Here is a 26,728-nt window from a genome sequence, read left to right on the forward strand (position 1 = left end):
AAAGACTCCAAACATTTTGGAACCAATGTAATCCCCCTGGAACCGACCTCAACGCAATGGCTCAGCGAGACACTCAAAACCAAAGCTATCAGAAACAAGTGGGTAGGGAAACCATCAGAGGCAAAGAGGAAATCTCTATTATCCCCAAAGCCTCAGCACCGAAGACTCTGAACCAAGGGGTGAATCAGAGAATGAGCCAAGGGTAGGAACAGTGAACCTCTCAAGGATCCAGACGTGGATGGAGAGGAAACAAGCCCCATCTGAATCTGAGTCTCAAGGAACTGCCTCATCATTCTGCCAAAGTCCTTGAAGGAAAGGTTTTGGGAAGACCTGGAAGATGCTGATGACAAAGGTTTAGAGGATCTCTTGCGAGAACGAGACTGAGATCTTGGAACCTGTACTGCAAGAGGTGAGCAGGACACCGATACAGTAGGAGCTGGTGGCAAGTAACTCAGACCCGGAACAAGGGAGTGTGACAGGGGTGGAGGAGAAGAGGTCAGAACCAAGCTTGGTGTCAAGCGGGTCGGTGCTGACAACTTCGGAGGCTTTTTAGGTGGCTCTGAGGATGAACATGCAAGGGAGCACCTCCTGCTCTCCCAAGTGTTGTTAGGCCTCTTACGAGGTGGTTGAGCCCCTGAAGTAGACTGTACCCCCGAGATGGCTGAAGGAGGCAGCAAGCCTTACTTCTCCTGTCTGCCAGAGCCCGGGGGTGGAAGGCTTGACATATAATGCAAGAGGCCTCAAGGTAAGTAGGCCCCAAGCAATAAACCCACTCCCTGCTGGCATCAGACAAGGGAATCTTCTGCTCACAGTATAGAACAGAGCGTGTGTTATAACTTTAAGAAGCATTTCCAAGTGTAGGCACATAAATAGTGAGAACACGTGCAGGCAGTACTGCCATTTTGAGAGAACAGCCAGAGTGTTAACATGTATAAGTGCAGTAGTCAGTCTGTTTATACGTTTAAGTTACTAAGCCTTAATCCTGATGTGTTTGTATATAATAATGCTGCTTGAACTGAACCCATAACTGTTTTTCTGTTTTATCCTCACCGGACAAGTGACATGGTGTCAGAACTGGGATTCAGAGTGCAACTTCTTCAAGCCATGAGGTCAGAGTTGACGGTGAAAGTATACTGAAGCAGGCTGGGAGATACAGTGCTCAGATCATCAAAAAAAGGCCAGAAAAAAACTTCAGGTAACCAAAACTCGTACCAATGACTTATTTTGCAAAGCAAATGACACGGAGCATTCGTAAATCACAAAACATATTATTAATCACACAAAGGCACAGAATGCACTGCTGATTAAACAAAGTGTTCGAAACCATGAAATTTGATAAAATTAACAGAAATACTTATACGGGGTTCAGAGATGCCTCCGATTTGCATAACTAGCTTGTTTAAAATAAAACGAGCAAAAAAAAAGTTTAATGGGCATGATAAGAGGTCAAATGGGCATAAAAAGTACAATAAAAGGGCAAAATAAGTTTAGAAAAGCAAGACAACCATGTTTTTAGTAAACAACTGTGTTTTGGCATAAGCTATTAATTCACATTGACCAAAGCCATTCAAAGCATAACTAGAGTTGTTCAAAGTACCTCAGTGTGTGCAAAATGTTTGCAGTGTGTTTTATTATAATGCAGTTATTTCAGAGAGTTTATTGTGTGCAAAGTTCAGTTACTTTGTAAAATGCAGTCAAAGTACAGCCATTTTGAAAGGTTTCTCATGCTATATAGTTCATTTGCAAGTGCAGTCATTCTGAAGTGTTTCTTATTCGAGTTTCTTGTGCTGAGTACAGTTCATTCACAAAGTACATTCATTTCAAAGTATTTTACACCGATATATGGTTGGTTTCACAAAGTACAGTGATTTTCAAGTTTTTTGTGCTATAGAGATTTATTTAGCAAAGTGCAGTTGTTTCAAAGAGTCTGTTGTGCTATTGGGCATAGTTACAAGTTCTTGCATAAATTTCTGGCATGTGTGTGTGTGTATGTACGTTTGTACATAATTTCAAGCACCATTACTACTGTGTGTTGATATGGCAGAGGCATTTCACAAATCCACTTGTGTTTGATCATAATATTGCACAGAACTGGAGAGTATCTGAGCAGGAATATGGCATTTGCATACAAGCAGCTTTTTCTGACAGAGATGCATATACAAGAGCATTTACTTTGCTTAAATTAGACGGGGTCAGGAGCCATTGAAAGAGTGTGTTCATTGTGTATGCACTAGCAGTATATGCAGGAGAAGGGAAAATCTCCACATAGTTGTACTGGTTGAATCAAGGGAGGATCCAGAGTGCTTGAAACATAAATTTAGAGAAATGTGTAACCCCCAGACAAATGTTACATTGGAGAGGCACCTATTTCATACAAGAGACCAAAAGCCAGGAGAAACTTTTGCAGCTTATATTATTGACTTAAGAAATAAAGCTAAAATGTACAGATTTGGTGATTTGAAAGATGAGTTGATAAAGGACAGGCTTGTGTGTGGTGTTAATAATGCTGCAGTGAGAGATTTTGCTTCATGACAGTAACTTAACGTTGAGCAAAGCTAGAGATTTGTCAAAGCCATGAGCTTAAACAAAGGCACAAGCATGCTTGCAAGTGATGAGCATGGTTTTGGCAGCCTCTAGAGCAAGAGTAGACAGCATGCAGCATGTTGCTAGCAGAAACAGGCCTAAGCACATGGAAGCTGCAGCCCCTGCAGGTTTTCCAGGGAGGACCCATAACTTTCCAGCAAGTTCGAAGACTGGCTCAGCAAAACGGACATGCTCAGTGCAGTATAAAGGTTAATCAGTGAAACCAAAGTCAAGTTTTATTGTTAACTGTCGTAACTGTAATGCCAATCATGAGTCTAAAAGGGAGAAGTGCTTAGCATTTGGACACCAATCCCACAAGTGTAAAAAATGGAACCACTTTCAAAAGTTGTGTAAATCAAGCAAGCCACATTCAGTTATTAAGAAAGGTCACTCAAGAAAGCAAGTTAATCATGTAGAAAGCTACAACCCTACTTTCTATGTAGATGGTGCATCAGTCATCAATGAAAAGGTTAATGCAGTAGATTTCTTGGTAAAGAACAAAGTGTTTTGTACTGTTCTGATCAATGGTAAACCTACAGAGCTTAAAGTAGACACTGGCTCAAATTGTAATGTTATGTCAGTACAAACATTTGCTAGAGTAAGAAAGTACAGTTGTGTACACTTACCATAAATCTAGATATTTGAGTGTATTCCCTGTTGCAGTCATCACACTTGGGTTATCTGCCTGCAGGTAGCCCTCAGTCGGCCTGAATACCAGACTCTTGGGATTTTTACGTCGGATGCTGTCGCCTCGTCCATAATGTCAGGTCGTCAGGGGGTATAAAACATGCAGCCGACGCCATTACATCAGTTTTTCTTGCCCCAGATATCAGGAGCCTCCAAAGTAGGAAGCAATCAAATGGTGTGGAACACCTCCAGTAAAAAGTAAATACAATTTCCTTAAGATATGGCCAAAAAAAGAGGATAGGTAGAAAGTATAGAAAGACTGGGATGGAGGGAGGGTAACCAGGACTGCAACAGTGAATACACTCGAACATCTACATTTATGGTAAGTGTACACAACTGTACTATGTTCTTCGTGTTTCAATGATGCAGTCATCACACTTGGGTTGATTCCCAAAGCGGAGGAAGGGTGGAGGCAGTCAAGAAGTAGTAGGGCTGGCTAGCAGGCCTTGTAAGACAGCTGTGGCAAATCCAGCTCTGGATTTGGAAAAGATAGGTAAGTGGTAATGCTTGGTGAAGGTGTGTACAGAACTTTAGGTTGCAGCTTCCAGGATGTCCCTGGTAGCGACTCCCTGAGAAAAGCTGTTGAGGTAGCCCTAGTGGAATGTGGCCTGATCCCATGTGGGGTAGGTTTTCCATGGTGTTTGTAGCAGAAATAGATGCAGTGTGCTATCCATTTAAAAATGGTTCGTTTCGAAATGGCCTTGCCCTCTGCCCCTGTAGCAAAACTGACCAGCAGCTGGTCAGATTTTCTGAAAGGTTTAGTCCTGCCAAGGTAGAACCTGAGCTGTCTGTGCATGTCCAAGGAATACAGGATCCTTTCCCCTTTATTCTGAGGATTAGGAAAAAAGGTTGGCAAATTGATGGATTGGTTTAAAGCCACACTGGATACCACCTTGGGCATAAAAGATAGGTTAGTCCTGAGGGAAACCCTGTCTGCATGGAAGATAATGAAGGGTTGCACAGCCATAAGGGCCCGTAACTTAGAGACACTTCTTGCTGAAGTGAAGGCTAGCAGTAAGGCGGTTTTCCAAGAGAGGAATTTTAACTCTACTGTAGCAGCATGCTCAAAAGTGGGAAGCGTGAACTTCTCTAGTACAAAGATAAGGTCCCAGGCAGGAGTGGGAGTTCTTCTTGGGGGTCTTAATTTGTTAGCTCCTCTCAGGAACTGTTTGATCAGAGGGTGAGAAGAGGGGTGTCTCAGTATTGTAATGAGCTGAGAAGGCAGAGGCATGAATCTTACTTGATGAGAAGGAGAGGCCCTTGTGGAGCAGCTCTGCTAGATAATCTAGGATTTGAGGCAAGGAGGGCACGGCTGTGTCCTTCCCTTGAACTGGCTCCAAGAACAGTATCTATTCCACTTTTCTGAATAGGATTTCCTAGTACTGGGCCTCCTGGCCTCAAGGATAACATCCAGCACCTGTTTGCCAAGGGTTGCTGGTGATGTATTTGGGGAATAAGCCAGGCTGCCAGGTTCTGGGCTTACAGCTGAGGATGCAAAATCTGTCCCTCCTGCTGGGACAACAGAGAGGGGGTCTGCTGTAGGTGCCAGGGTGGCACTGCTGTCAGACTGTGTAGGAGTGGGTACTAGTGCTGGTGTGGCCAGTCTGGTGCAATAAGGATTGTCCTTGGCTTGTCTTGTTTGATCTTGAGTACCACCTTTGGAAGCAGGGGCAGAGGAAGAAAGGCATGGATTGAGAGGTTTTCCCATGTGAAGGAAAAGGCATCCACTTTCCAAGCTTGGCTGTGGGGAATTCTGGTGCAAAATTTGTTTAGTTGACGGTTTTGGGGGGATGCAAACAGGTCCACCTCTGGTGTCCCCCACCTGTGTATTAGAAGTTTGAATGAGTTTGGTTCCAGTTTCCACTCTTGTGGGTCCATTAGATTTCTGCTCAAGTCGTCTGCCAGTGAATTTTCTTTGCCTGGCAGGAACTGAGCTTGCAGGGGCACTTGGCTGCTTAAGGGTGTGTTGCACAGTGTCATGGCTGACCTGCAGAATGGGTAGGAGAGAGTTCCCCCCCTGCTTATGTACCACATAACTGTGGTGTTGTCTGTCTTTATCAGTTGTTGTCCTGGCAGGATAAGGTATTTGAAGGCTGTCAGTGCAGTCTGTACAGCCAACACTTCTTTTTGACTGATATGCAGGTGAATTTGTCCTGGGCTCCATTTGCCTTTAATTCATCTGCTTGCCATGTGAGCCCCCCATGCATAGTCTGATGCGTCCATTGTCAGAGTTTGGATGGCGGGGGGTTGGGAGAAAGGGAGTCCCTTGCTGTGGTTGCAAGCCTCTGCCCACCAAAGGAACTCTGTCCTTAGGCAAGGAATGATAGGAATCACTGCTTTCAGGTCCTGGGAATGTTGACACCAGAGACATTTTAAGTACCGTTGGAGTTTCCTCATATGCAGTCTTGCATATGGAATCAGTAGAATACAGGACGCCATGAACCCTAGGGCTTGCAGTACTTTTCTTGCAGATAGCTGGGTTTGGGTGGCCAGTAGTTTGAAATAAGTTGTCAAATAAACCTGCTTTTCTGGAGTGAGGAATGCCATCTGGGAAGTTGTGTTCAAGCTTGCTCCCAGGAATACAATTTTCTGGCTGGGTACCAGATGCGATTTCTTTTCATTGATGGTATACCCCAGAGAAATTAGGAGTCTCTTTACAAACGTCAGGTGCTAAAGTAGTAATTCCGGACTGTCTGCCTAAATCAGGTAATCTTTCAATTATGAGTAAATTTGAATATTTCTCTGCCTGCAGTAAGCAATGGCTGGAGCCAAGCACTTTCTGAATACCCTGGGTGCAGTAGATAAGCCAAAAGGAAGTGTAAAGAACTGATAGTGCATAGAGCCTGCACTGAAACACAGATATTTCTTGCAAGATTCCCTTATGGGGATGTGCAGATAAGCTTCTTTTAAGACTAGGGTGACTAGCCAGGAGTCCTTGGCTAGCATAGGAAGGAGCTGCTGGAGTGTAAGCATTTTGAATTTTGGTACCAACAGGAAGGTGTTTAGGGTTGACAGATCCAGAATAGGGCACCAAGAGTTCTCTTTCCTGGGCACTGGGAACAGCCTGGAGTAGAAACCCTGTCCCCTTTGCTCTGTTGGCAAAGGCCGAATAGCCCTGAAACTGAGAAGAGAAAGTACTTGTTTTTGGGCCTCAGTCCACTGGTTTGGAGGAAGGTCTGGCAATGTGCTTGGGGATGGCAGAGAGTGGAAATATAATCTGTATATCTGGGATACGATCTTTAAGATCCATCGGTCCTGGGTAATATACTCCCAGCTTTTTGCATGCAGGGTGAATTTTCCTCCTAGGGGTGCAAGTACTTGGGCATGGCTGGAAAGGGTTAAGGACAAGCCATTGTGAACTTTTTCCATAGGGGGTGGCTTAACACTCACAGTTTTTGAGGAGGGAGCACTCCATTGTTTAGATTTGTGCATACCCTAAGACTGTAGTCTTTGTGGTCTGTTGCCCCTGGGTTTGGGCTGAGAAGGTCTGGAAGGGACTGGAAAGGACCAATTTTTTAAAGGCCAATGCCTACTGAATCTAGGTAGCTGTACCTGTAAGAAATCTTTAACAGTTTGCATAGATTTAGCTTTTTCTTCCATCTTTTTAAGAACTTCTGCTTTAGAGCCAAACAGTCTTGGTTTAATGGAGCATCAAGTAATTTTGCCTTGACATTGTCTGGCAAGATTTGTTCCTTTAGCCAAGCATGCCTTCTCAGAACAGTCCCAGTGACAGCAGCCCTGCAAGAAGCTTCTAAAGCATCAAAACCACACTGCAAAGTATGTTTACCAATGTGGTTTGCAGAATGCATTAATTCTTGTAAGTCCTTATTTTCTGCACAATCAGGAATCAACAACATTTTTTGTTTAATTAGATCAATAATATGCTGCTGGTGCTACAACATGTGAAACTGGCAATTTAAAGCCCTGATGGCAAGAGTTCCAGAGGTATATACCTTCTTATCCCATCTGTCTAGAGCCCTAGAATCCTTGTCCTAAGGAGTAGAGTTTTTGGCTGTAGTAGCCTTAATACATTTAGGGCCCTGGGAAATGGTCTCTGGATCCGCAGCGGGATTTTGAGAGAGAGATTTGTGAGAGTCAGGTACTCTGTAGTATCTGTCAGGCTTTCTAGAAGCAGGTGGTAAAGTATCGGGGTAAGGCTGGATTCCGTGAAGACATCATCTACAATATCCAGGACAGGAGGAACAGCTTGAGGCCTATACTGAGGCAAGTCTAAAAATTCCGAGTCTCTTTTTGGACTGTGGGTAGTCCTGGCATTCCCAGCGGAAATGCTCTGTTAGGGTATGGAAGGTTTCACTGAAAGAAAGGTCCTCTGGGGGGAGGCTAAGGGAATTGACTCCTCTGCATCAGAGTCCTCATAGGTAGATAAGGGTATATCCTGGTAATCACAGGGGTCAGAGTCATTAGACTCATGGGTCTGAAGAAAAATCAATTCTTTGTCTTTTACAGGGGGAAAACTGGCTTCCCCTAATTAAAGTAATAAGGTCTTCAGCCATTCTAAGCATTTGATTCTGAAGCATGGGAGCTTCAGAATGTACTTTGGTCATCGGTTTCCTAGGCGTAGTAAGAACTCTGGGCCTGAGAAATGTGGTAGATTTAGTCATTAACAAAGAAGTCTGTTTAATACGAACATCTGAAGGTCTGAATAAATCCTCAGAAGCCGGTGCCTACACAGCAGCTCCGGACCCGCCCAAGGTAGACGCATCCACAGGTTCCATAGTCAAAGAAGCATCTCGCGGCATACTGGACTCCAAATGGGTCTCAGTAGAGGCCTGCGAATCTGTAGAAGAGGGTAACAGGGGCTGCAAAAGCACCTCACCAGTACCGGCGGATTTTCAGAAGGTCGGTAGTCGGCTGACTTACCGATGCCATTTCAGAATATGGAGAATGACAGTGAAAGAATTGAGAGACAAAAATAGCCTGATGACGAATAGTTTGGGCATTGAACAAGGCACAAAACCAACAGCGAGGGACGTCGTGGTCTGGGGCTAAACAGGTGATGCAGTACGAATGAAAATCTCTGAGAGGTCAGGCAAGACAATTGTTAACTTTTTCTGACATCGGTTAGAGCAAGAAAAAAGGATCCCCAATGGGGTACTTAACCTTAGAAGACTTCAGGGTTGAAACTAGAAAAATGAAAATTTCAGATAGCTGCCGACCAGTACTTGCGAACTGCTTCTGCTTCAGGCTCCCGCATGCCAAGAAAAGCTGATGTAATGGCGTCGGCTGCATGTTTTATACCTCTGACATCATCGATGAGGCAACAGCATCCAATGCAGAAATCCCAAGACTCTGGTATTCGGGCCGACTGAGGGCTACCTGCAGGCAGATAACTCAAGTGTCATGACTGCAACAGTGGAACACGAAGAACATTTGGTGAACAATTTAATCTAATTGTGCAAAGCTAGTCGCTTATGGAGGCGAAGAGATTCAAACCGAAGGCTCAGTAATGCTTTCATGCTATTCAGCTCAGAACAGTTGCATCTTGCAATTTTATGTAGTGAGAAGGCCTGTGCAGTCATTACTGGGTCTGAGAGACAGTTTAAGAATGAAACTGCTTTCTTTTACCAAAGAAATCCATCATGTAAGCACGTCTCAGTTCCAGCTTCACTGATGTAATTTTCTCAGAATATGCTGATGTTTTCAATGACAACCTAAGCAAGCTTCCAGTTGTGCACTCCATGAAAGCAGACCCAGAGATGTCCAGTGATCAGACCAGCGAAGAGAGTTCAGATAGCTATGCAGGACAAAGTCAAAGCCCAGTTAGATAAGACGGTGCAGCAAGCTGTGATTTGTCCAGTCACAGAACCAACCGAGTAGGTGCCTTTCATGGCATTTGCTCATAAGAAAAGCTCAGATGAAGTCAGAATATGCATTGACCCAAGAGACTTTAACAAGTATTAGAGAGGCCCTATCATCCTATGCGTACAGTCGAGGAGGTTGCCACCCTCATGCCAATTGTCACTGGCAAAGAGTTCATTTTGGCAAGTAACGCTTGAGCACAAATCTTCACTAATGACTAGATTCAGTATTCCTTTTGGTAGATACAGATTTCTCAGAATGCATTTTGGAATAAGTTCTGACAGTGAAGTCTTTCAGAGTGCAATGGAGCAAATATTAGCGGGTTACCCGTGTGCTATAATAGCAGATGATTTACTAGTTGGAAGTAATGGAGAAATAGAGCATGACAGAAAACTCAGGAAATTTCTGGACAGAGCACATGAAGTGAACTTGAAAGCTCAATCCTCTGAAATGTAAATTCAGGCTTCCAGAAGTTACTTATGTAGGTCATTTATTTACCAGTACAAGTTTACGACCAAAACCTTTCAAACAAGCAATTCTTGAGATGCCAGCTCCATACAACGTCCAAGCCTTACAGCACTTTCTTGGTATGGTGAATTATTTGAGCAAGTTTATACCAGACTTTAGTGAGTTATCAGTGCCTTTAAGAGAGATCACACGCAAAATGTTGCCTGGTCATAGCTGGAACAGCACCAAACAGCATTTGATAATGTCAAACCGCAAACTGCTAGTCCACCTACGTTGAGATACTGTGATGTCCAGAAACCAGTAATTTTTTCCTGTGATGCTTCAAAGTTTGGTCTTGGTGCAGTTATTCTTCAATAAAGCAGACTAGTTGCTTATGTGTCTAGAACTGTTACCCAAACTTGAAATGCAGTAAGCTCAAAGTGAGAAGGAACTTTTGGCAATTGTGTTTGCATGTTCGAAGTTCCATGATTATACTTATGGCTGGAGCTATCCAGATCGATACTGGTAATCAGCCTCTAGTCACTATTTTAAAGAAGCATATGCATACAGCTCCAGCAAGACTACAAAGAATGATGCTCACATTACAAAAATACAACTTCAAAATGGTCTATACAAAAGGCAAACTTCTTTATCTGGCTGATACCTTATCCAGATAGTCCAGAAATACCACAGAACAGCTTGATGCAGAGAATTTTGACTTTGATATTACGGAAGTGGGTAATTTTTCTACCAAGAGACTTGATGAGCTAAGAGATCACTTGAACCAGGAAAAATAATACAACAAAAGGTTCCAACACTCCTTCAGAAGAATGTGCAATCCACTCCACTGGTGTCAAGTAAACACAAACTTTAATGTGACTTAATAAAACTGTAAAAATAAAAATAACCACAAAGCGCTTTTCGCCCCACATATGGTGAGACTTCTTCAGGTGGATTCATTAATCAATTTTAAAACATTTAAATACACTCCCCATTCTAGGAATAGGTTCAACAGCCAATGAAAGGAAGCCAGCCCTAACTCATTAGCCTATAGTTGGAAACCTGCTTAATGAGTTGACTATTTTAAACCTCAAATACATGTTTGTTTGTATAGAAAAATGATAAAAAAACAGTAAAAAAAACATATTCCTGTCTTCACAGTAAAACTATTACACTATATATGCTTAAAAGTCTTGAAAAGACTTAGAGTCCCTAAGAGCTCCGTGCCATTAAATTTAAATTTAAATATATATATATATATATATATATATATATATATATATATATATATATATATATATATTAGTATAATGCAGATTGTATATATACTCTCAAGGGCATACATGTTTATATCCAATATTCCTAGAATGTGGAGTGTATTTAAATGTTTTAAAATTGATTAATGAATCCACCTGAAGAAGTCTCACCACAGATGGGACGAAAAGCGCTTTGGGGTTATTTTTGTTTTGATTTTTGTTTTTACAGTTTTATTAAGTCACATTAAAGTTCGTGTTTACTTGACACCACTGGAATAGATTGCACATTCTTCTGAAGGAGTGTTGGAACTGTTGTGTTATTTTTCCTGGTTCAAGTGTCTTGTCTTTATGGCTTCAGAAGACCCTGTGGGTTCACCCATTATGCTGACACAAAATAGCAATATTGGCAACCTTACACTCCTTATAAGAGCATTCAGTCAGCGAGTGGAGGATATCGCATGCAGACTAGACTCTATCATGAAGGCTACCCCAACTCCAGAGTGCCCTAAGCCTCCTCGCACCTCCCAGCAGTATTTCGACCAAAACCTGGGCCAGAGTGATAGAGGGGATAATACAACTGAGGATGGAAGCCAGAATGTAAACCACACAGTACTGAATATGGAACCGGAGGAACAAACTAGGTCGCAGGAAAATCTGTTAATCGACAAACCTGCTTCCACAAGTCAGGAAGTACCCTCAGGGCTTACTGGGGCTCCATTACTGAATGCATGGCTGAGAGAGCCTTTGTCCATTCAAATATCAACAGTAAGCACAGGAACAGAGCAACTGGCTAGAGGGGATGGGGATGCTGACATTTCGGATCTATTGAAGCAGTTTGACCAGAGTTTGTTAAAATACAAAAAGTTACAACTGGAAATTGCATATTTCAACGAATGTATGAGTGAGAACATAACACCGAAGGGGCTGTGTGTGTGTGGCAGTTCCCTACGGGGCTTGTGGAAGGAACAGAGTTTCACAAAGATTTACTGAAACTATTTGACAGACATAGCCACAAACTGTTGGATGTCATGTGTAAACACTACCAACAATTTGCGGACAAACTTATAGTGGAAGCTACAGTGTTGGACAATAAAATAAAAGAAAACGTGGATTTCCACAGATACAAATTTGACTATGAAAGATCTTTCATTAGTATAGACCAACACAAAGTCAAATTAAAGAACGCTAAGCTGAAGAAACTCAACAGGGACAGACATGCCTATGAGATGGGTTCTGTAACCAAAACCAGCACCATCACTAACCGGGTCACTGATTGGCCAAATGGACCTATAGGCAATTCAACCAGACAAGGAAGTGACAACTATAGAAAGGAACGGCAGGAGAATGGCTGTTTCCAGCACAGATACGAGGGTTCGAAAACTGGGAAAAAAGGCATAAACAGAGCACAGCAAGGAACGGGGCCGAATAATTTAAGCAACGAACAACCAAATATGGATAACTTCACAGTAGAAGAGTTTCAAAATTTTTGGCAACCAGCCTCAACATACTACCTGAGGCAACGGACTACCAGGACTTATTACAACAGCAAGAACAATTGGAACCGTTAAGTAACCCTGCAGTAAAGTGACTCCTGGACTTGAGATTATTTACAATACGGAAAAGGAGTTTGAAGTGTTTAATTTTTCTGACTTAACCACTGATTTAATGTCAGTCGATCTATTAGCTAAGGGGCATACCTTTGTACCAACTTGTAGAGCAGATTTGTCCAATACACTAATAGATTTAAAACTATTTGTGAGGGAATTCAATTTGGCAGTATTACTAGGTCAAAATAATCAAGTGTTGAATATACTGCACATTGCTAGTACCTATAGCCCTCCATTACACCCCACACTAGCACTGTATGAACAGATTTGTGAGTTAGACATACTTAATTGTCTTAACACTAGTAGGTACTTGTATGGTGTTATCAAGTAATATTTTCAAAACAGAAAAAGAAGCATTGACCTCACTCAAACAAGCCTCTGTCAGGGTAATGCAACCTGACAAAGGGGGTGGGCTAGTGATTATGAATCACGTAGATTATGTAACAAAAATGTCTAAGATTTTGGAGAGTAATGTGTATACTGAAGTTTCAAGGAATGAACTTAATGCAGCTTATAGGATGATACGAGTGTTACTGAATGACGAGTTCATTGAGGGGAAAATAGATTTGGACCAATTTAACTATTTAAATATGCCAGCAGCAAAACTCCCTGTACTTTTTGGAATTCCCAAAATACACAAGAGCCTGAGTGATCCACCTATGAGACCCCTAGTGGATGCCAGGAATAGTATTACATATTCCTGTGCTAAGTTTGTGGACCACCTTTTAAAAAAATACGTTAGGGAAGAGGGGCAAATATTCAAGGACTCGGAGTTTTCTGTCTAACATTAATAAATTGTAATTTAACGGATTTGAATTTCCTGACAGTGGACGTAAAGGACTTGTATTCATCAATCTCCCACCAAGAGGGGGTAGAATGGGTCAGTAGGATATTGCTTAAGAAAGAGGCACCAGTAGAAGAAAAAGCACTCATTCAGGAAATATTACATATTATCTTATCATATAACTTTATGTTTAATGATATAGTTTACCTCCAGAAAATAGGGGTAGCAATGGGGTCCCCTTGTGGGGCTAGCCAAGCAAACCTCGTGATGGCCCACTGGGAAGAAGAATATGTTAAGAAACCAGGGCAGACACCCCCCCCCACCAGATACTCTGTACCAACTCTTTTGCTCAACGTTTTCTGGAATTGATAAATTCCAACGCCTTGGATCAACTTATCTACACCACCACAAGGGGCAGCAATATCCTAGACTTGGTCATTACCAACACGGGTGACCGGTGTTCCACACCAGAGGTCTAATTACTCGTTGGTCAGATCCGACCACAAGCTAATCAGCCTAGACATCCACATCCTGCCCCAACCCTCCATTAGGGAAACCACTGTAAAAAATTTCTCCAAAGCCAACTTCACACTTCTTAAGACAAGTGGCAAACTTCATGACACCCATGCAGATGGACAATAGAGGTACGACTGCTTAATCCTACACAAATGCACTTTATAACCACTTACATAATTGCATGAATTGTGCTATCCCTAACAGAACCAAGATGCTATCCTCCAAAAAAAGGAAGCCAATCTGGTGGTCCCCTGCTGTAAAAAAAACTCTACAACAGAAGAAACTGTTGCAAAAAAAAGAGTAAAATCCCATGACTGGAAGAACTCCCTGGTTAGCCTCAGTAAGAAGCTGAGATCCCGCATAAAATCCTCCAACGCTAGTTATGAAAACAAAACCGCCATGGATTCTAAAGACAACCACAAAGCATTCTATAGCTATGTCAAGAATCTCAATGGCAACACTCAGATCTGCTATGAGTTTCAGCACAATGGCACTAAATATACAGAACCAACTGATATTGCCAACATCCTGGCAGATAGGTTCAGTGCTAACTTTACCCCCACCCCCACCCCCTACAGGGCACATCTCTATACCGGAAGAATGCCAAGTTCCTGTAATCATGGCTGCACAGGTAAAAAAAACACTCTCCAAAGCCAAGAACACAGCATCCATGGGACCTGACAACATCCCAGGCTGCATTCTACATGAACTACAGAATGAACTGGCACCCCACCTAAGCACCATGTTCAATCATAGCTTCACCTCAGGCTTTGTGCCCACTGAATGGCGCACAGCGACGGTTATACCACTCCACAAAGGGAGAGCGACCACAGACCCCAGGAACTACCGCCCCATTAGCCTAACCAGCCTGGTCTGCAAGGCCATGGAACATATCATCATGGAGCTTATAAACAAAGACACTGGTAATCTCCAAACTCTGGACCCCACCTAGTTTGGGTTTGTAAAAGGTAGATCATGTCTCCTAAACCTGACTGACTTTTTTGAAGCAGTCACCAAAGCCGTAGATGAGGGTAAGGTGGTTCACACAGACTATCTAGATCTCGCCAAGGCTTTTGACACCATCCCCCACTCTGGAATTATAGACAAACTCACTAAACTAGGTATAAATCCCCATGTCACAAGATGGGTTGCCAACCGGCTCACTGACAGAACCCACACTGTGAAAGTAGACTCCAAATCTGACTTCAGGCCAGTGACAAGTGGAGTACCACAGGGTTCAGTCCTGGGTCCCCTCCTGTTTGGCATCTACTTTTTTGAAGTACAGGCTAACACAGAAGGTCTTTGGCTAACTAAGTTCGCAGATGGCTGCAAACTAGGAGCCATAACTGAAACTCCTAACGATGTGGACATCCTACAAAAGGGTCTCACTGAGACAGATGACTGCTGTCAAAGCCATGGCCTCAAGCTCATTGCCAAAAATGCATGGTCATTCCTTTTGGTAAAAACTCTGTACCCATGTGCTACCACATAAGTGGTAGTCTACTTAACAGCGAAAGTGTGATAACAGACTTTGGGACACAGGTGGACAGTAGTCTCTCCTTTGTTAATCACATCGCCACAATAGTCAGGAAATCCTTCTATGTGGCACACATCACAAAAGGTTTCTCATTCAGGGAAAAAAAGAGGTAATTGTTCCCCTCTACTCGTCATTCATTAGACCCACTACAGAGTACAACGCCCCTTCTGATATGCACCTTACAATACATCTACAACACCTGGAAAGGCAGCAGAAATACCTCATAAAGAGGATTACCGGCCTCAAACAGATGCCCTATGCAGACCATCTCAAAACAACTCCAGCTTTACTCCGTTGCATATTGCCTACTCAGAGGTGATTTCTGCCTAACATACAAAGCTGTGTCAAACCCAGAGCTGTTGGACATGCTCCACTTAAAGAAATCCCAATCCCTCCGAGCTACACACTCTAGAGACCTAAACCTTGTCACCACAATAAACAGAACATGCTGGAGGGATAGATTCCAGTCCCAGAGACTTCCCATACTCTGGAACAAACTACCATCTATACCAAACAAGGCTCCTCATTAGCACACTCCAAGAAAAATCTTAATGATTGGATGGGAAATAGGAAATTCACCCTAGGGATCACCTCTGTGGCTCTGCTCGACAGGGGCACAGGAAAATAATTTCCTTGGGTGGCTAAAGCCAGGGTACCTTTTTGGTTAGGCTTGTATAGGCCCCTAGGGCTGATAGCCTAGTACCTACCTATAAACCTATTTCTACACCCGTTTCTTGGATGACATTTTTATGTTAATTGAAGGGGATGAAACTCAAGCTGATGAACTGGTAACATACTTCAATAACACCACACATTTCCTTTACTTTCAACTTTGGGAGAGTCAATACAGCCAACCTGGATGTAAATTTAAGTAAGGACTATACAAACAGTTGCTATTCAACAACTATTTACAGAAAAGAAATGTATTCAAACACATTCTTACATTTCAGTAGCTGCCATCCCCTTCACCAAAAGAGATCTGTGGTAACCAAGGATGTTGATTTTGTCACTGAATGCAAAAAACTAAAAGAAATGTTTTCTAGTAGGGGTTCTCTCAACTACTTACTGAACCAACTGTTGGAAGAAGTCCAGGTTAAGAGATCAAAGGGTTTTTATAAACCAATATCAGAGAGGAAAAACATACTGGTAAATACGGTGACAGAATTGAATACTGATTCAGGTATGAATAACTTTGGCCAAAGTAGTCTGATTACACCTTTCAGTTTAGATGCCTATGAGATCATGGGCATTATTAATATGAACTGGGAGGTGATCAGGAATGACCCAGCTACGAGGCCCTGAATTCAAGGCCCACCCAGATTAGTTTTTAAATGAGGTAAAAATTTTAAAAACATCTTGGAATCTAAAAATGTAACACCTAACTACGGGAATAGGAAAGGCATGTTTAAATGTAACATGTGCCACTATTGCTCATACATGTAAACTGGGTCATCTTTTAACATCAGAGACAGGGAATACAAGATCAAACACAAACTAAACTGTCAGTCCAAAGCTGTAGTCTATGTAGCTCAATGCCAGCAATGCCCGGCATTCTACATAGGAAAGACCGAGAGGAAGTTTAGAGAAAGAGTCTATGAACACCTGTACCACATAAATAAGGAAAACTTGGAGAATGCCGTGAGGAGACACACACAAGAGCAAATGGACCATACCTTTAAGTTCAAAGCAATAGACGGTGTCATCCCAGATGGGAGAGCGGGTCCAGAATCCCTATATTTGGAAAGGTTAGAACTGATTTGGCAACTCAGGACTAAAGCTCGTTACCCTGGGTTAAATGGGATTTACTCTGTCACATGTATATTAAAATTAAAAAACCTTTTGAGGTAACAATGTGAGTAAGCACAACAGTAGGCTATAATAGATTATGTACGGTCACCCAACCGAGTGCTTACACATGTAAGAGAACTACTTGTGCATTAATTAAGAACTTTTACTTGATCCAGGGGGACTATTGGAGGGTGTGCTAATCCCACATTGTGAATTTATGGTTGTTTAATTCTATTTATTTTATTTCATTAGGGCTGTAAAAAACAGATCGACTATGTATGGTTACAATAATGTTACCATATAATGTTTAACGAAGTAGAATGTCGGACTAATAGTCATTTTACTGTGATATTGGATATAAACATGTATGCCCCTTGAGAATATATATATATATATATATATATATATATATATATATATATATATATATATATATACACACATATACATACACACACATACTGTAACATACTGCATTATACTAAGATATATATCTATATATCTATATATCTATATATACATATATATATCTATATATCTATATATATCTATCTATATATATATATATATATATATATATATATATATATATATATATTTAAATTTCATGTCATGGAACTCTTAGGGACTATAAGTCTTTTCAAGACTTTTAAGCATATGTAGTGCAATAGTTTTTACTGTGAAGACAGGAACATGTTTTTTACTGTTTTTTTATAATTTTTCTATACAAACAAGCACATATTTGGGATTTAAAATAGAGTCAACTCATTAAGCAGGTTTCCAGCTATAGGCCAATGAGTTAGGGCTGGCTTCCTTTCATTGGCTGTTGAACCTATTCCTAGAATGTGGAGTGTATTTAAATGTTTTAAAATTGATTAATGAATCCACCTGAAGAAGTCTCACCACAGGTGGGACGAAAAGCGCTTTATGGTTATTTTTGTTTTTACAGCTTTATTAAGTCACATTAAAGTTTGTGTTTACTTGACACCACTGGAGTGGATTGCACATTCCTCTAGAGTGTTGGAACGGTTTGTTGAGCTAAGAGGTCATTCAAAGACTGATCCAATTTTTACAAAAGCTCAACCACTTCTTCAATGTTGGATGGCCATCAAACCAACCTTGTATACCGCTGAAAGTGTAACCTTATTTTCCTTATAGAGATGGGATGCTGATGGAAGATGGTACCATTTTCTAAGGTCCTAAAGTTACTGTTCCTACTACCTTACAACATGAATACATTCAGATTTTGCGTTGTGGCCACCCAGGTTCTGAAGCTACCAAAAAGAAGGGCAAGAGAACTAGTTTTTTGGCCTCTGTCAAAAAGACATTGATAAAGTGCTTTTATCTTGTTCAGTATGCAACAGTAATAAATCACATTTGCAAAAAAGCCATTTCAGCTATGCCAGATTCCTGAACTACCTTGGTCAACAGTAGCCACTGACATACTTGAGTGGAACAATCAGCATTACTTAGTGTTGGTAGACTCTTATTCAAACTGGTTTGAGATCGATTTGTTACCTAACCTAACACCCAGTACTGCTATTACTAAGCTGAAACATCATTTCTCAGTCCATGGTAGTCCACACAAAGTTATTTTGGAAAATAGCACCAGTTTACCAGTCAATTAGTTCAGAAATCTGCAAAAGAGTGGGACTTTATCCATATTACTACCAGTCCGGAATACCCACAGTCAAACAGCCTGGCTGAACGTGCAAGTACAGAGTGCAAAGCAATTACTAGAGATGTCAAATTGTGATAATACCAATATCTTCTTTAATCTACTTAATCTCAGAAATATACTCCATGCCAACCTACTTGGTTCACCTGCTCAGAGACTTCCATCTAAACAAACCAGAACAATCTTGCCCATCATTTCTAGTTTGTTGGTGCCTAATGCTAAAAACAACAGAGCAATCAATGCCCAACTATTTAAGAAGCATTCCTTTCAGAAGTCCAGCTATGATAAAAATGAGCAGATTTCTTCATCCATTGAAAGAAGGAGAGAGAGTGAGGATGCAAACGGTGAAAGGCTTTGACTGAATTAGTCAAGTGAAAGGCATATCTGCAGAGCCAAGATCCTACTTAGTGGAATCTGAGGGTATAGAATTACAGGAGAAACCGCAGACATATTCTACCGGTGTCTGACTAGATATTCTGGCATCATATCTGTGATACAGACTCTAGACCTCAGAGCAACCCAGACAATGTTCCTGTTGAAGAACATGTCTCAGTACCTATTCCTGTTTCTGATGATGTCCCTAAAGTTGAACATTCCTTAAAGACAGTCCCTGTTGCTACATCCACTTCCAAGTTTTATGTTACACAATCAGGTCACATTTCTAGACCTAGTGTAAAATACACAGCAAGCTGCAATCTGGACATGATTGTTTTATTTGTGTTTAGTTCTGTATGACTGCATGTCAAAGGATCATTTATGTACAACTGCAAGTCAATAAATGCTGTCATTTTAGTGTATGACCTATTTCTCAAAGAGGGAAGATGTACAACAGAGCGTATATTGTAACTTTTAGAAGCATTTCCAAGTGTAGGCATGTGCAGGCAGGAGTGCCATTTTGAGAGAACAGCCAGTGTTAACATATACGAGTGCAGTAGTCAATTTATATGTTTATTTCAGTTTACGTTACTAAGCCTTAATCCTGTGTTTGTATACAATAAAACTGCTTGAACCGAACCCAAAACAGTTTTTCTGTTTTATCCTGACCGCACGAACGACACACAGAAGTGCATTTTTTGAAACCCTCAGATTTCTCTGACATCTGAGAGAGAAAAAGGAGAAAAAAAAGTTTTTTTTTTTTTTTTTTTTGAAAGGGGGAGAGAGAGCAAGAGAGAAAGAAGTTTTGGAAAAGGAGAGAGAGAGGGGGAGATAGAGAGATCTAATCACAGAGAAACTCTGCTAACAGAACAAGACAAGTTTAAACTAAAGAAAGTGATAACGGCAAAAACAACTACAGGTCTTGAAAAGCAGAGGAAGAATATAAGAGAAAAAGAAAATAAAACACTCAAAAAACCCCAATAATCTGGATGAAGCTCAAGAGCCAGGCAAACTCACTGCTGAAGCAAAGCGTGGCAAACGAGATGTGGGGTATGTTGGGAGAGAGGGACACTGTGGGTATAGGGAGGAGCTCAATTTGGGAAGCTCAAGATGTAAAAAAATGCGGCCAATCAGTTCCAAGGATCAGAACTGATACACATAGGTTAATGAAATGAAGAGGACAACATCAGGTCAGACTACTAAAAAAGCTACTTTGCATTTGTGATCAAAAATCAATTTGTTGATCCTAAATTTATCAACTTATATAATCCACACATAGTTGCACACAGCACAATGAAACACCTTCAGATGGTATACACTTATGAATGCTGCTACAACAACATGCATGGTGATGCAGTTGTAAAAGTGAACAAAATCACTGTCTAAATTAATTACACATACACATCCATATTCATGTGCGTGTATATTCATTTGTGTAAGATACCAGTTACCTCTTAAAATATTAATGCACACATCATCAAAAATAAAGGTCGACCTTAGCAGACTCCAAAGCATAAAATTGGGAACCTAAACTGTTTAAAAAAGAAAAGCAAATGCTATCCTTTTCCAATAAATAAAATGCCTAAACCCTAACACTCAAGACGCAACAAAAGTCACTACACCTGTCCAACACCAAACCTATCCCCTAACGTAGCCCTTACCTTAACATACACTCACCCCCTACTCATAATGCTGAAACTTTTCACTATATCCAAACATCTCGGCATTTGCAAATAGAAAATCACCTACCTGCATGCAAATAATCAAAACCTACAACATGCTGATATTACAATCAACATTTCCAGCATTTGACAAAGCAGTCTTTCAACCAAACCTGCTCACAACAACCAAAGGTCCACAATTTGGTATGTGTTCAAGTACATTTACATACATATAGTAATCACAATGTGTGTCATATACTGGATTTCAGGTACTCCTATCTGACCGAGGATCAACGGCAATATTTTATATACACAGACAAAGAACCATAGGAAATACCCACAAAAACAATGTAGATGATCACACATAATTCTGACAATTTTTTTTTTTTTTTTTTTTTTTTACTTACAGGCATTGGGATTTTTGATAGCTCCTTCCCAATACAGTTCTTCATGATACTCCACAGATTAAGACTGTAGTTGGGTTTGTCCGGGATCCGCTTTCGTCGCTTCTTCTTTGGTACCATATCTTTCAAGGGCAGCTCATAATTAGACAAAAGTGCTTGCTGATCCTCAATGTGCTAAAGGAAGGAAGGAAAGTAGGTACAGTTAAAGTATTAACATTCAACTTTTTCTTCTTAATGGCACTGTTAAGTACACCTTCCAAAAACACAAGTGTCCCATCAGTCCTAACAACTCACCCAACTCCACTGCGTCTTGCTTCGTGGGACTCTCCTTTAACCAGAGATGGCCTGGCTTACTAATGCAGTTACAGGCAGTAACATTTTGCACTTTAAAGACCAAGACCATAGCCTGCAACATGTGGTGAGGCTCAACATAAATGCTAGCCTGTACAGGATTAAGTGTAAAATCTTTCACCACACAACTTATCAAACATGCACTACTCACCAACACCCACTCTCCTTACTCTTAGTTTTATTTTTAACCATCTCCTGTTGTCATTCCCTTAGTTATAGTGCACTGTGAAACAGTTTATCCAAATCCACTCTAACTAGTACTACAAGCAGAAACATACACGAATCACAGAAAAAAATCAAAGTAACTGGGCCCAGTGCCCATTTATGCCTTGTCAGCACCCAACTTACTACTGTCAAAGTGATGCATGCTGGGAAACTCATATCTATGCTGCACAGAGATCAATTCTAACCAAACAAAATGCTTAGAAAATGCATTACATATTTTACATCCTCTAGTGTCTCATGAAAAGTATGGTGTCAGCACCTTCCTTCTCTACAAAGTACAGTTTTGTACCTACCATAAATGTAGAAGTTCGAGTGTCTTCACTGCTGCAGTCATTACACTTGGGTTATCCTGCCGTCAGGCGGGCCCACAGTCGGCCTGAGTTCCAAAGTCTTGGTCCAGCGTCAGTTGCTGTCGCCTCTTCCCTGACGTCAGTGCGCCAGGGGTATATAAGAAGCAGCCAACGTCATTTTCTTCAGATTTTCTTGCCCCAGATGTCAGGTGCCCCCAAAAATGGTAGGCAATACATATTGCTAATAAACCATACAAAAAAGGTAAAAAATAAAACCTTCAGTAACCAGCAAATACACCACATAGGTAGTATAGGTTAGTCCCAGATGAGAAAGAGGGGCTGGCGTGTGGGTAACCTGGACTGCAGCAGTGAAGACACTCTAACATCGACATTTATGGTAGGTACAAAACTGTACTATGTTCATCGTGTTTCACTGCTGCAGTCATTACACTTGGGTAGAATCCCAAAGCTGAGTTTGGGTGGCTGGTTCTATAGAGGATTTGGCGTGGCTATGAGGCCCTGCAGCACTGCAGTGGCAAAGCCAGCTCTGGATCTAGAATAAAGAGGCAAATGGTAATGCATGGTAAAGGTGTGCACTGAACTCCAAGTTGCAGCTTCCAAGATATCTTTGGTAGGTACGCCTCTAAGGTAGGCAGTAGAAGTGGCAGTTGCCCTGGTGGAATGTGGTCTAATATTACTAGGTACAGGTTTCTCATGTTGTGTGTAGCAGAACTGGACACAGTGTCCTATCCACTTTGAAATGGTCTGTTTTGAAATAGCTTTCCCCTGTGATCCTGCAGCATATGATACAAACAATTGTTCAGATTTTCTGAAAGCTTTTGTTTTGTCCAAGTAGAAGTGCAATTGCCTTTGTATGTCCAAGGAATGTAGAAGTCTCTCCCCTTTATTCTGGGGATTTGGATAAAATGTTGGCAAGTGAATAGTTTGGTTAAGAGCCACACTAGATACCACCCTAGGCATAAAGGTAGGGTTTGTTCTTAAGGAAACCCTGTCTTGGTGGAAAATGATAAAACGCTCCACTGCCATTAGTGCCTGCAGTTCTGAGACTCTTCGTGCTGAGGTTATTGCCAGAAGCAGGGCAGTTTTCCATGATATATATTTTAACTCTGCTGAATTGGCTGGTTCAAAAGGAGGGAAAATGAGCTTTTCCAAAACGAAATTGAGGCCCCAAGTTGGTGCTGGTGCTCTCCGGGGCGGTATTATGTTTTTAGCCCCTCTGAGGTACTGCTTTAGCAATGGGCGAGAGAAAATAGGAGGATCTGTGTTGTAATGAGCCGAGATGGCAGAAGCGTGAATCTTAATGGAAAAGAAGGATAGTCCTTTGTCCAGCATCTCAGTCAAGTATTGTAGTATCTGAAGAATGTTAGGGACCAGAGGATCAAGGTTTTGAGCCTGGTTCCAGGCACATAATCTCTTCCACTTTAATGAATAAGATTTCCTGGTGCTAGGCCTCCTAGCCTCCAAAATGACATCCATAACAGCCTTAGAGAGAGAAGTTGTCTGTTTGGCTAATGAATCTGCCATGCAGCCAGGTTTAAGGTTTTGAGCTGACTGCGCAGTATCGGATTGTTTTGCTGAGTCAGAAGGTGTGGAATTTGAGGCAAAATCCAAGATGGGCCTTGAGCTACGTTCTTTAAGATTGGGTGCCAATGCTGGCGTGGCCAGTCTGGAGCAATCAGAATCATCTGTGGTTTTTCTTGTCTGGCTTTTAGGAGTAACTTTGTAAGGAGAGGCAGAGGTGGGAAGGCATAAACATTTTGGCTTTTCCAGCTGAACGAAAGAGCATCCACTTTCCATGCTTGTGTGTGATAAGTCCTTGTGCAGAATTTTTGTAGTTGGTAATTCAGTGGTGGGGCAAAAAGATCTATATCCGGGCACCCCCATTTTTGCATTATCATGCTGAAGACTTGTGGATTTAATTTCCACTCGTGAGGATCGATGATGTTTCTGCTTAAGTCGTCTGCCAGAGTGTTTTCCTTTCCTGGCAGGAATTGTGCTTGCAGATGAACTTGGTAGGTTAGAGCTGTGTTCCACAAGGTCATGGCTTGTCTGCATAGGGGGTAAGAATGAGTGCCCCCTTGTTTGTTTATGTACCACATTACAGTGGTGTTGTCCGTCTTTCATAGTAATTGTCCTGGATGCAGAAGATCCTTGAAAGCTGTAAGGGCATTTTGTACAGCCAACATCTCTTTTTGATTGATGTGAAGATGCATTTGGTCTGTGGTCCATTTGCCCTGAATACATTTTCCTGCCATGTGTGCTCCCCAGGCGTAATCCGCGGCGTCTGTTGTTAAAGTCTGCCTGGCAGTGGGAAGAATGAAAGGCTGACCCTTGTTGAGATGACATGCCTGTGCCCACCATCAAAACTCCTGTTGTAGGCAGGGAATTAGTGGTATTATCCAAGCTGTGAGAATGTTGAGACCAAACACTTTTTAGGTACCATTGCAATTTCCTCATATGCAGTCTTGCATATGGAATTAGTAGTATGCAGGATGCCATGAATCCCAAGGCCTTCAGAATTTTTTCTTGCAAGGAGTTGGGACTTTGTTGCCATCAAATGAAAATACTGAATCAGTTGTCCTTGTTTGTCTGGCGTGAGATAAGCCATCTGGGCCGTTGTATTTAAGCTGGCACCCAGGAATATTATCTCTTGTGAGGGCACTAGTTTTGATTTCTTTTCATTTACTGTGTACCCTAGGCAACTTAATCCTTTTACGAACACCAGATGCTGTAGAAGAATGTCCTTGCTCTCTGCTTGAATTAGGCAGTCGTCCAGATATGGATATATTTGAATTCCTTTTTGTCTGCAAAATGCAATTATTGTCTGCAAAATGCAATTACTGGTGCCAGGCACTTGGTAAAGACCCTGGGCACAGTAGATAAGCCAAAGGGCAGTGCAGAGAATTGGTAGTGCATTGAACCAGCTATGAATCTGAGGTATCTTCTGCAATTTTGTCTGATAGGGACATGCAGGTATGCCTCTTGAGGTCCAAAGTAACAAGCCAAGCTTTCTTGCCCAACAACGGCAGGAGCTGTTGTAATGTCAGCATTTTGAATTTCGGAACATCCAGGTAAGTATTTAGAGTGGAAAGGTCCAGAATGGGTCTCCAGGCTTTGTCCTTTCTGGGTACCAGAAGAGTCTTGAGTAAAATCCTTGTCCTTTTTCCTGCTGTGGTACTTTTTGAATAGCTCTCATGTCCATGAGAGCTGTAATTTGTTTTTGTGCCTCTGCCCATTGATTTTGTGGCAGGTCTGGCATTCCTTTTAGCCTTGGAAAAGTGTGAAAGTGGAACCTGTAACCCTTGACACAATATTCAACACCCATTTGTCTTGGGTGACTGCTTGCCAGTTTTGAGAAAAAAGTCCTAGTTTCCCCCCTAAGGGAGCTGCCAAAAGCGAAGAGTTTGGCATTGGAAAAGGGAAGTCATTGGGACTGTTTCCTGTAAGGTTGTGACTTATCCTCACCTTCTTTTGGGTTTGAAGCACCCCACTGCCGTGGTCTGTAAGAACCTTGTGGCTGAGATCTGCCTCTTGAGCGTCTGTATCTGCCTCTTTGTGGCCTGTCGGACACTGGAAAGGACCAATTCTTTGTAGGCCAATTTCTGCTAAATCGTGGTGGCTGTACCTGTAAGAAATCCTTCACTGTTTGCATAGATTTTGCCTTATCCTCCATTTTCTTTAATACCTCTTCTGCCTTAATACCAAATAAATTATCTTGCTGCAAAGTAGCATCCAATAATTTTGCCTTAACATGATCTGGTAAACTTTGTTCTTTTAACCAAGCATGCCTTCAAATCAGATCCTGTAACTGCTGCTCTACAAGATGCTTCTAATGAATCAAAACCACATTGCAAAGTATGCTTTCCCACTTGTTCAGCTGCATGCAATAAATCCTGTATTTCCTTATAGTCAGATTGTTCTGCATTTGTACTCATCTTCTTTTTTAATTGACACAGTAAGTATTGTTGATATTTAAGCATGTGAAACTGGCAATTTAGAGCCCTCACTGCTAAAGCTGCACAGGAGTCAACTTTCTTTCCCCATCTGTCTAACGCTCTAGAGTCCCAATCCGAGGGAACAGGATTCTTAGCCGTGGAAGCCTTAACCCCTTTGGGACCCTGGGAAATAGTTTCTGGGTCAGCAACAGGGTTTTTATAAAGAAATTTGTGACAGTCAGGGACTCTGTAGTACCTGTCTGGCTTGACTGGAGCTGGGGGGTAAAGAATCAGGATTTAAACTAGATTCAGAGAACACATCATCCACAATGTCCAACACTGGCGGAATAGCAAGGGGCCTGTATTGAGGCAGCAAAAGAAAGTCTCTGAGCCTTTTCTTGGATTCTGAGTAATCCTGGCCCTCCCAATGGAAATGCTCCCTCATGGTATGTAAAGTTTCCCCAAAAGAGTAATCCTCAGGAGTAGAGGCTGAAGGAATTGATTCTTCAGCACCAGAATCCCTGGTCTGAAGAGGAATCAGAATATACTGAAACCTGGTCAGAGGAATCATAGTCTGTATCCTGCCTAGGCCTTTTATCAGGAAGGGGATGGGAACCCCTGATCAGAGTTATCAAGTCTTCGGCCATCTTGAGCATCTGTTTTTTAGGCATGGAGGCCTGTCCAGGTGAATGCTGTACTTGCTTCTTTGTCTTTAATGTAGGCTTAGTCTTGGCTGTAGTTGCAATGGTAAGTTGAGTAGGCC

General features: G+C 41.7%; 1 protein-coding gene across 1 annotated transcript in view; it reads right to left on the reverse strand.

Annotated features, from left to right (window-relative positions):
• The window catches only part of LOC122811903 (oxysterol binding protein), a 1,660,581-nt gene that overhangs the window by 690,320 nt on the left and 943,533 nt on the right, over positions 1-26,728 (reverse strand). Inside the window, exon 7 of the mRNA XM_044084058.1 lies at positions 21,147-21,317. Coding sequence (XP_043939993.1) covers positions 21,147-21,317 — 171 coding nt within the window. The remainder of the gene's footprint in view (positions 1-21,146; positions 21,318-26,728) is intronic.

Source organism: Protopterus annectens, chromosome 9.part0 (assembly GCF_019279795.1).
Source record: "Protopterus annectens isolate FY-2018-M chromosome 9.part0, PAN1.0, whole genome shotgun sequence".
NCBI classification, from domain to species: Eukaryota; Metazoa; Chordata; order Ceratodontiformes; family Protopteridae; genus Protopterus; species Protopterus annectens.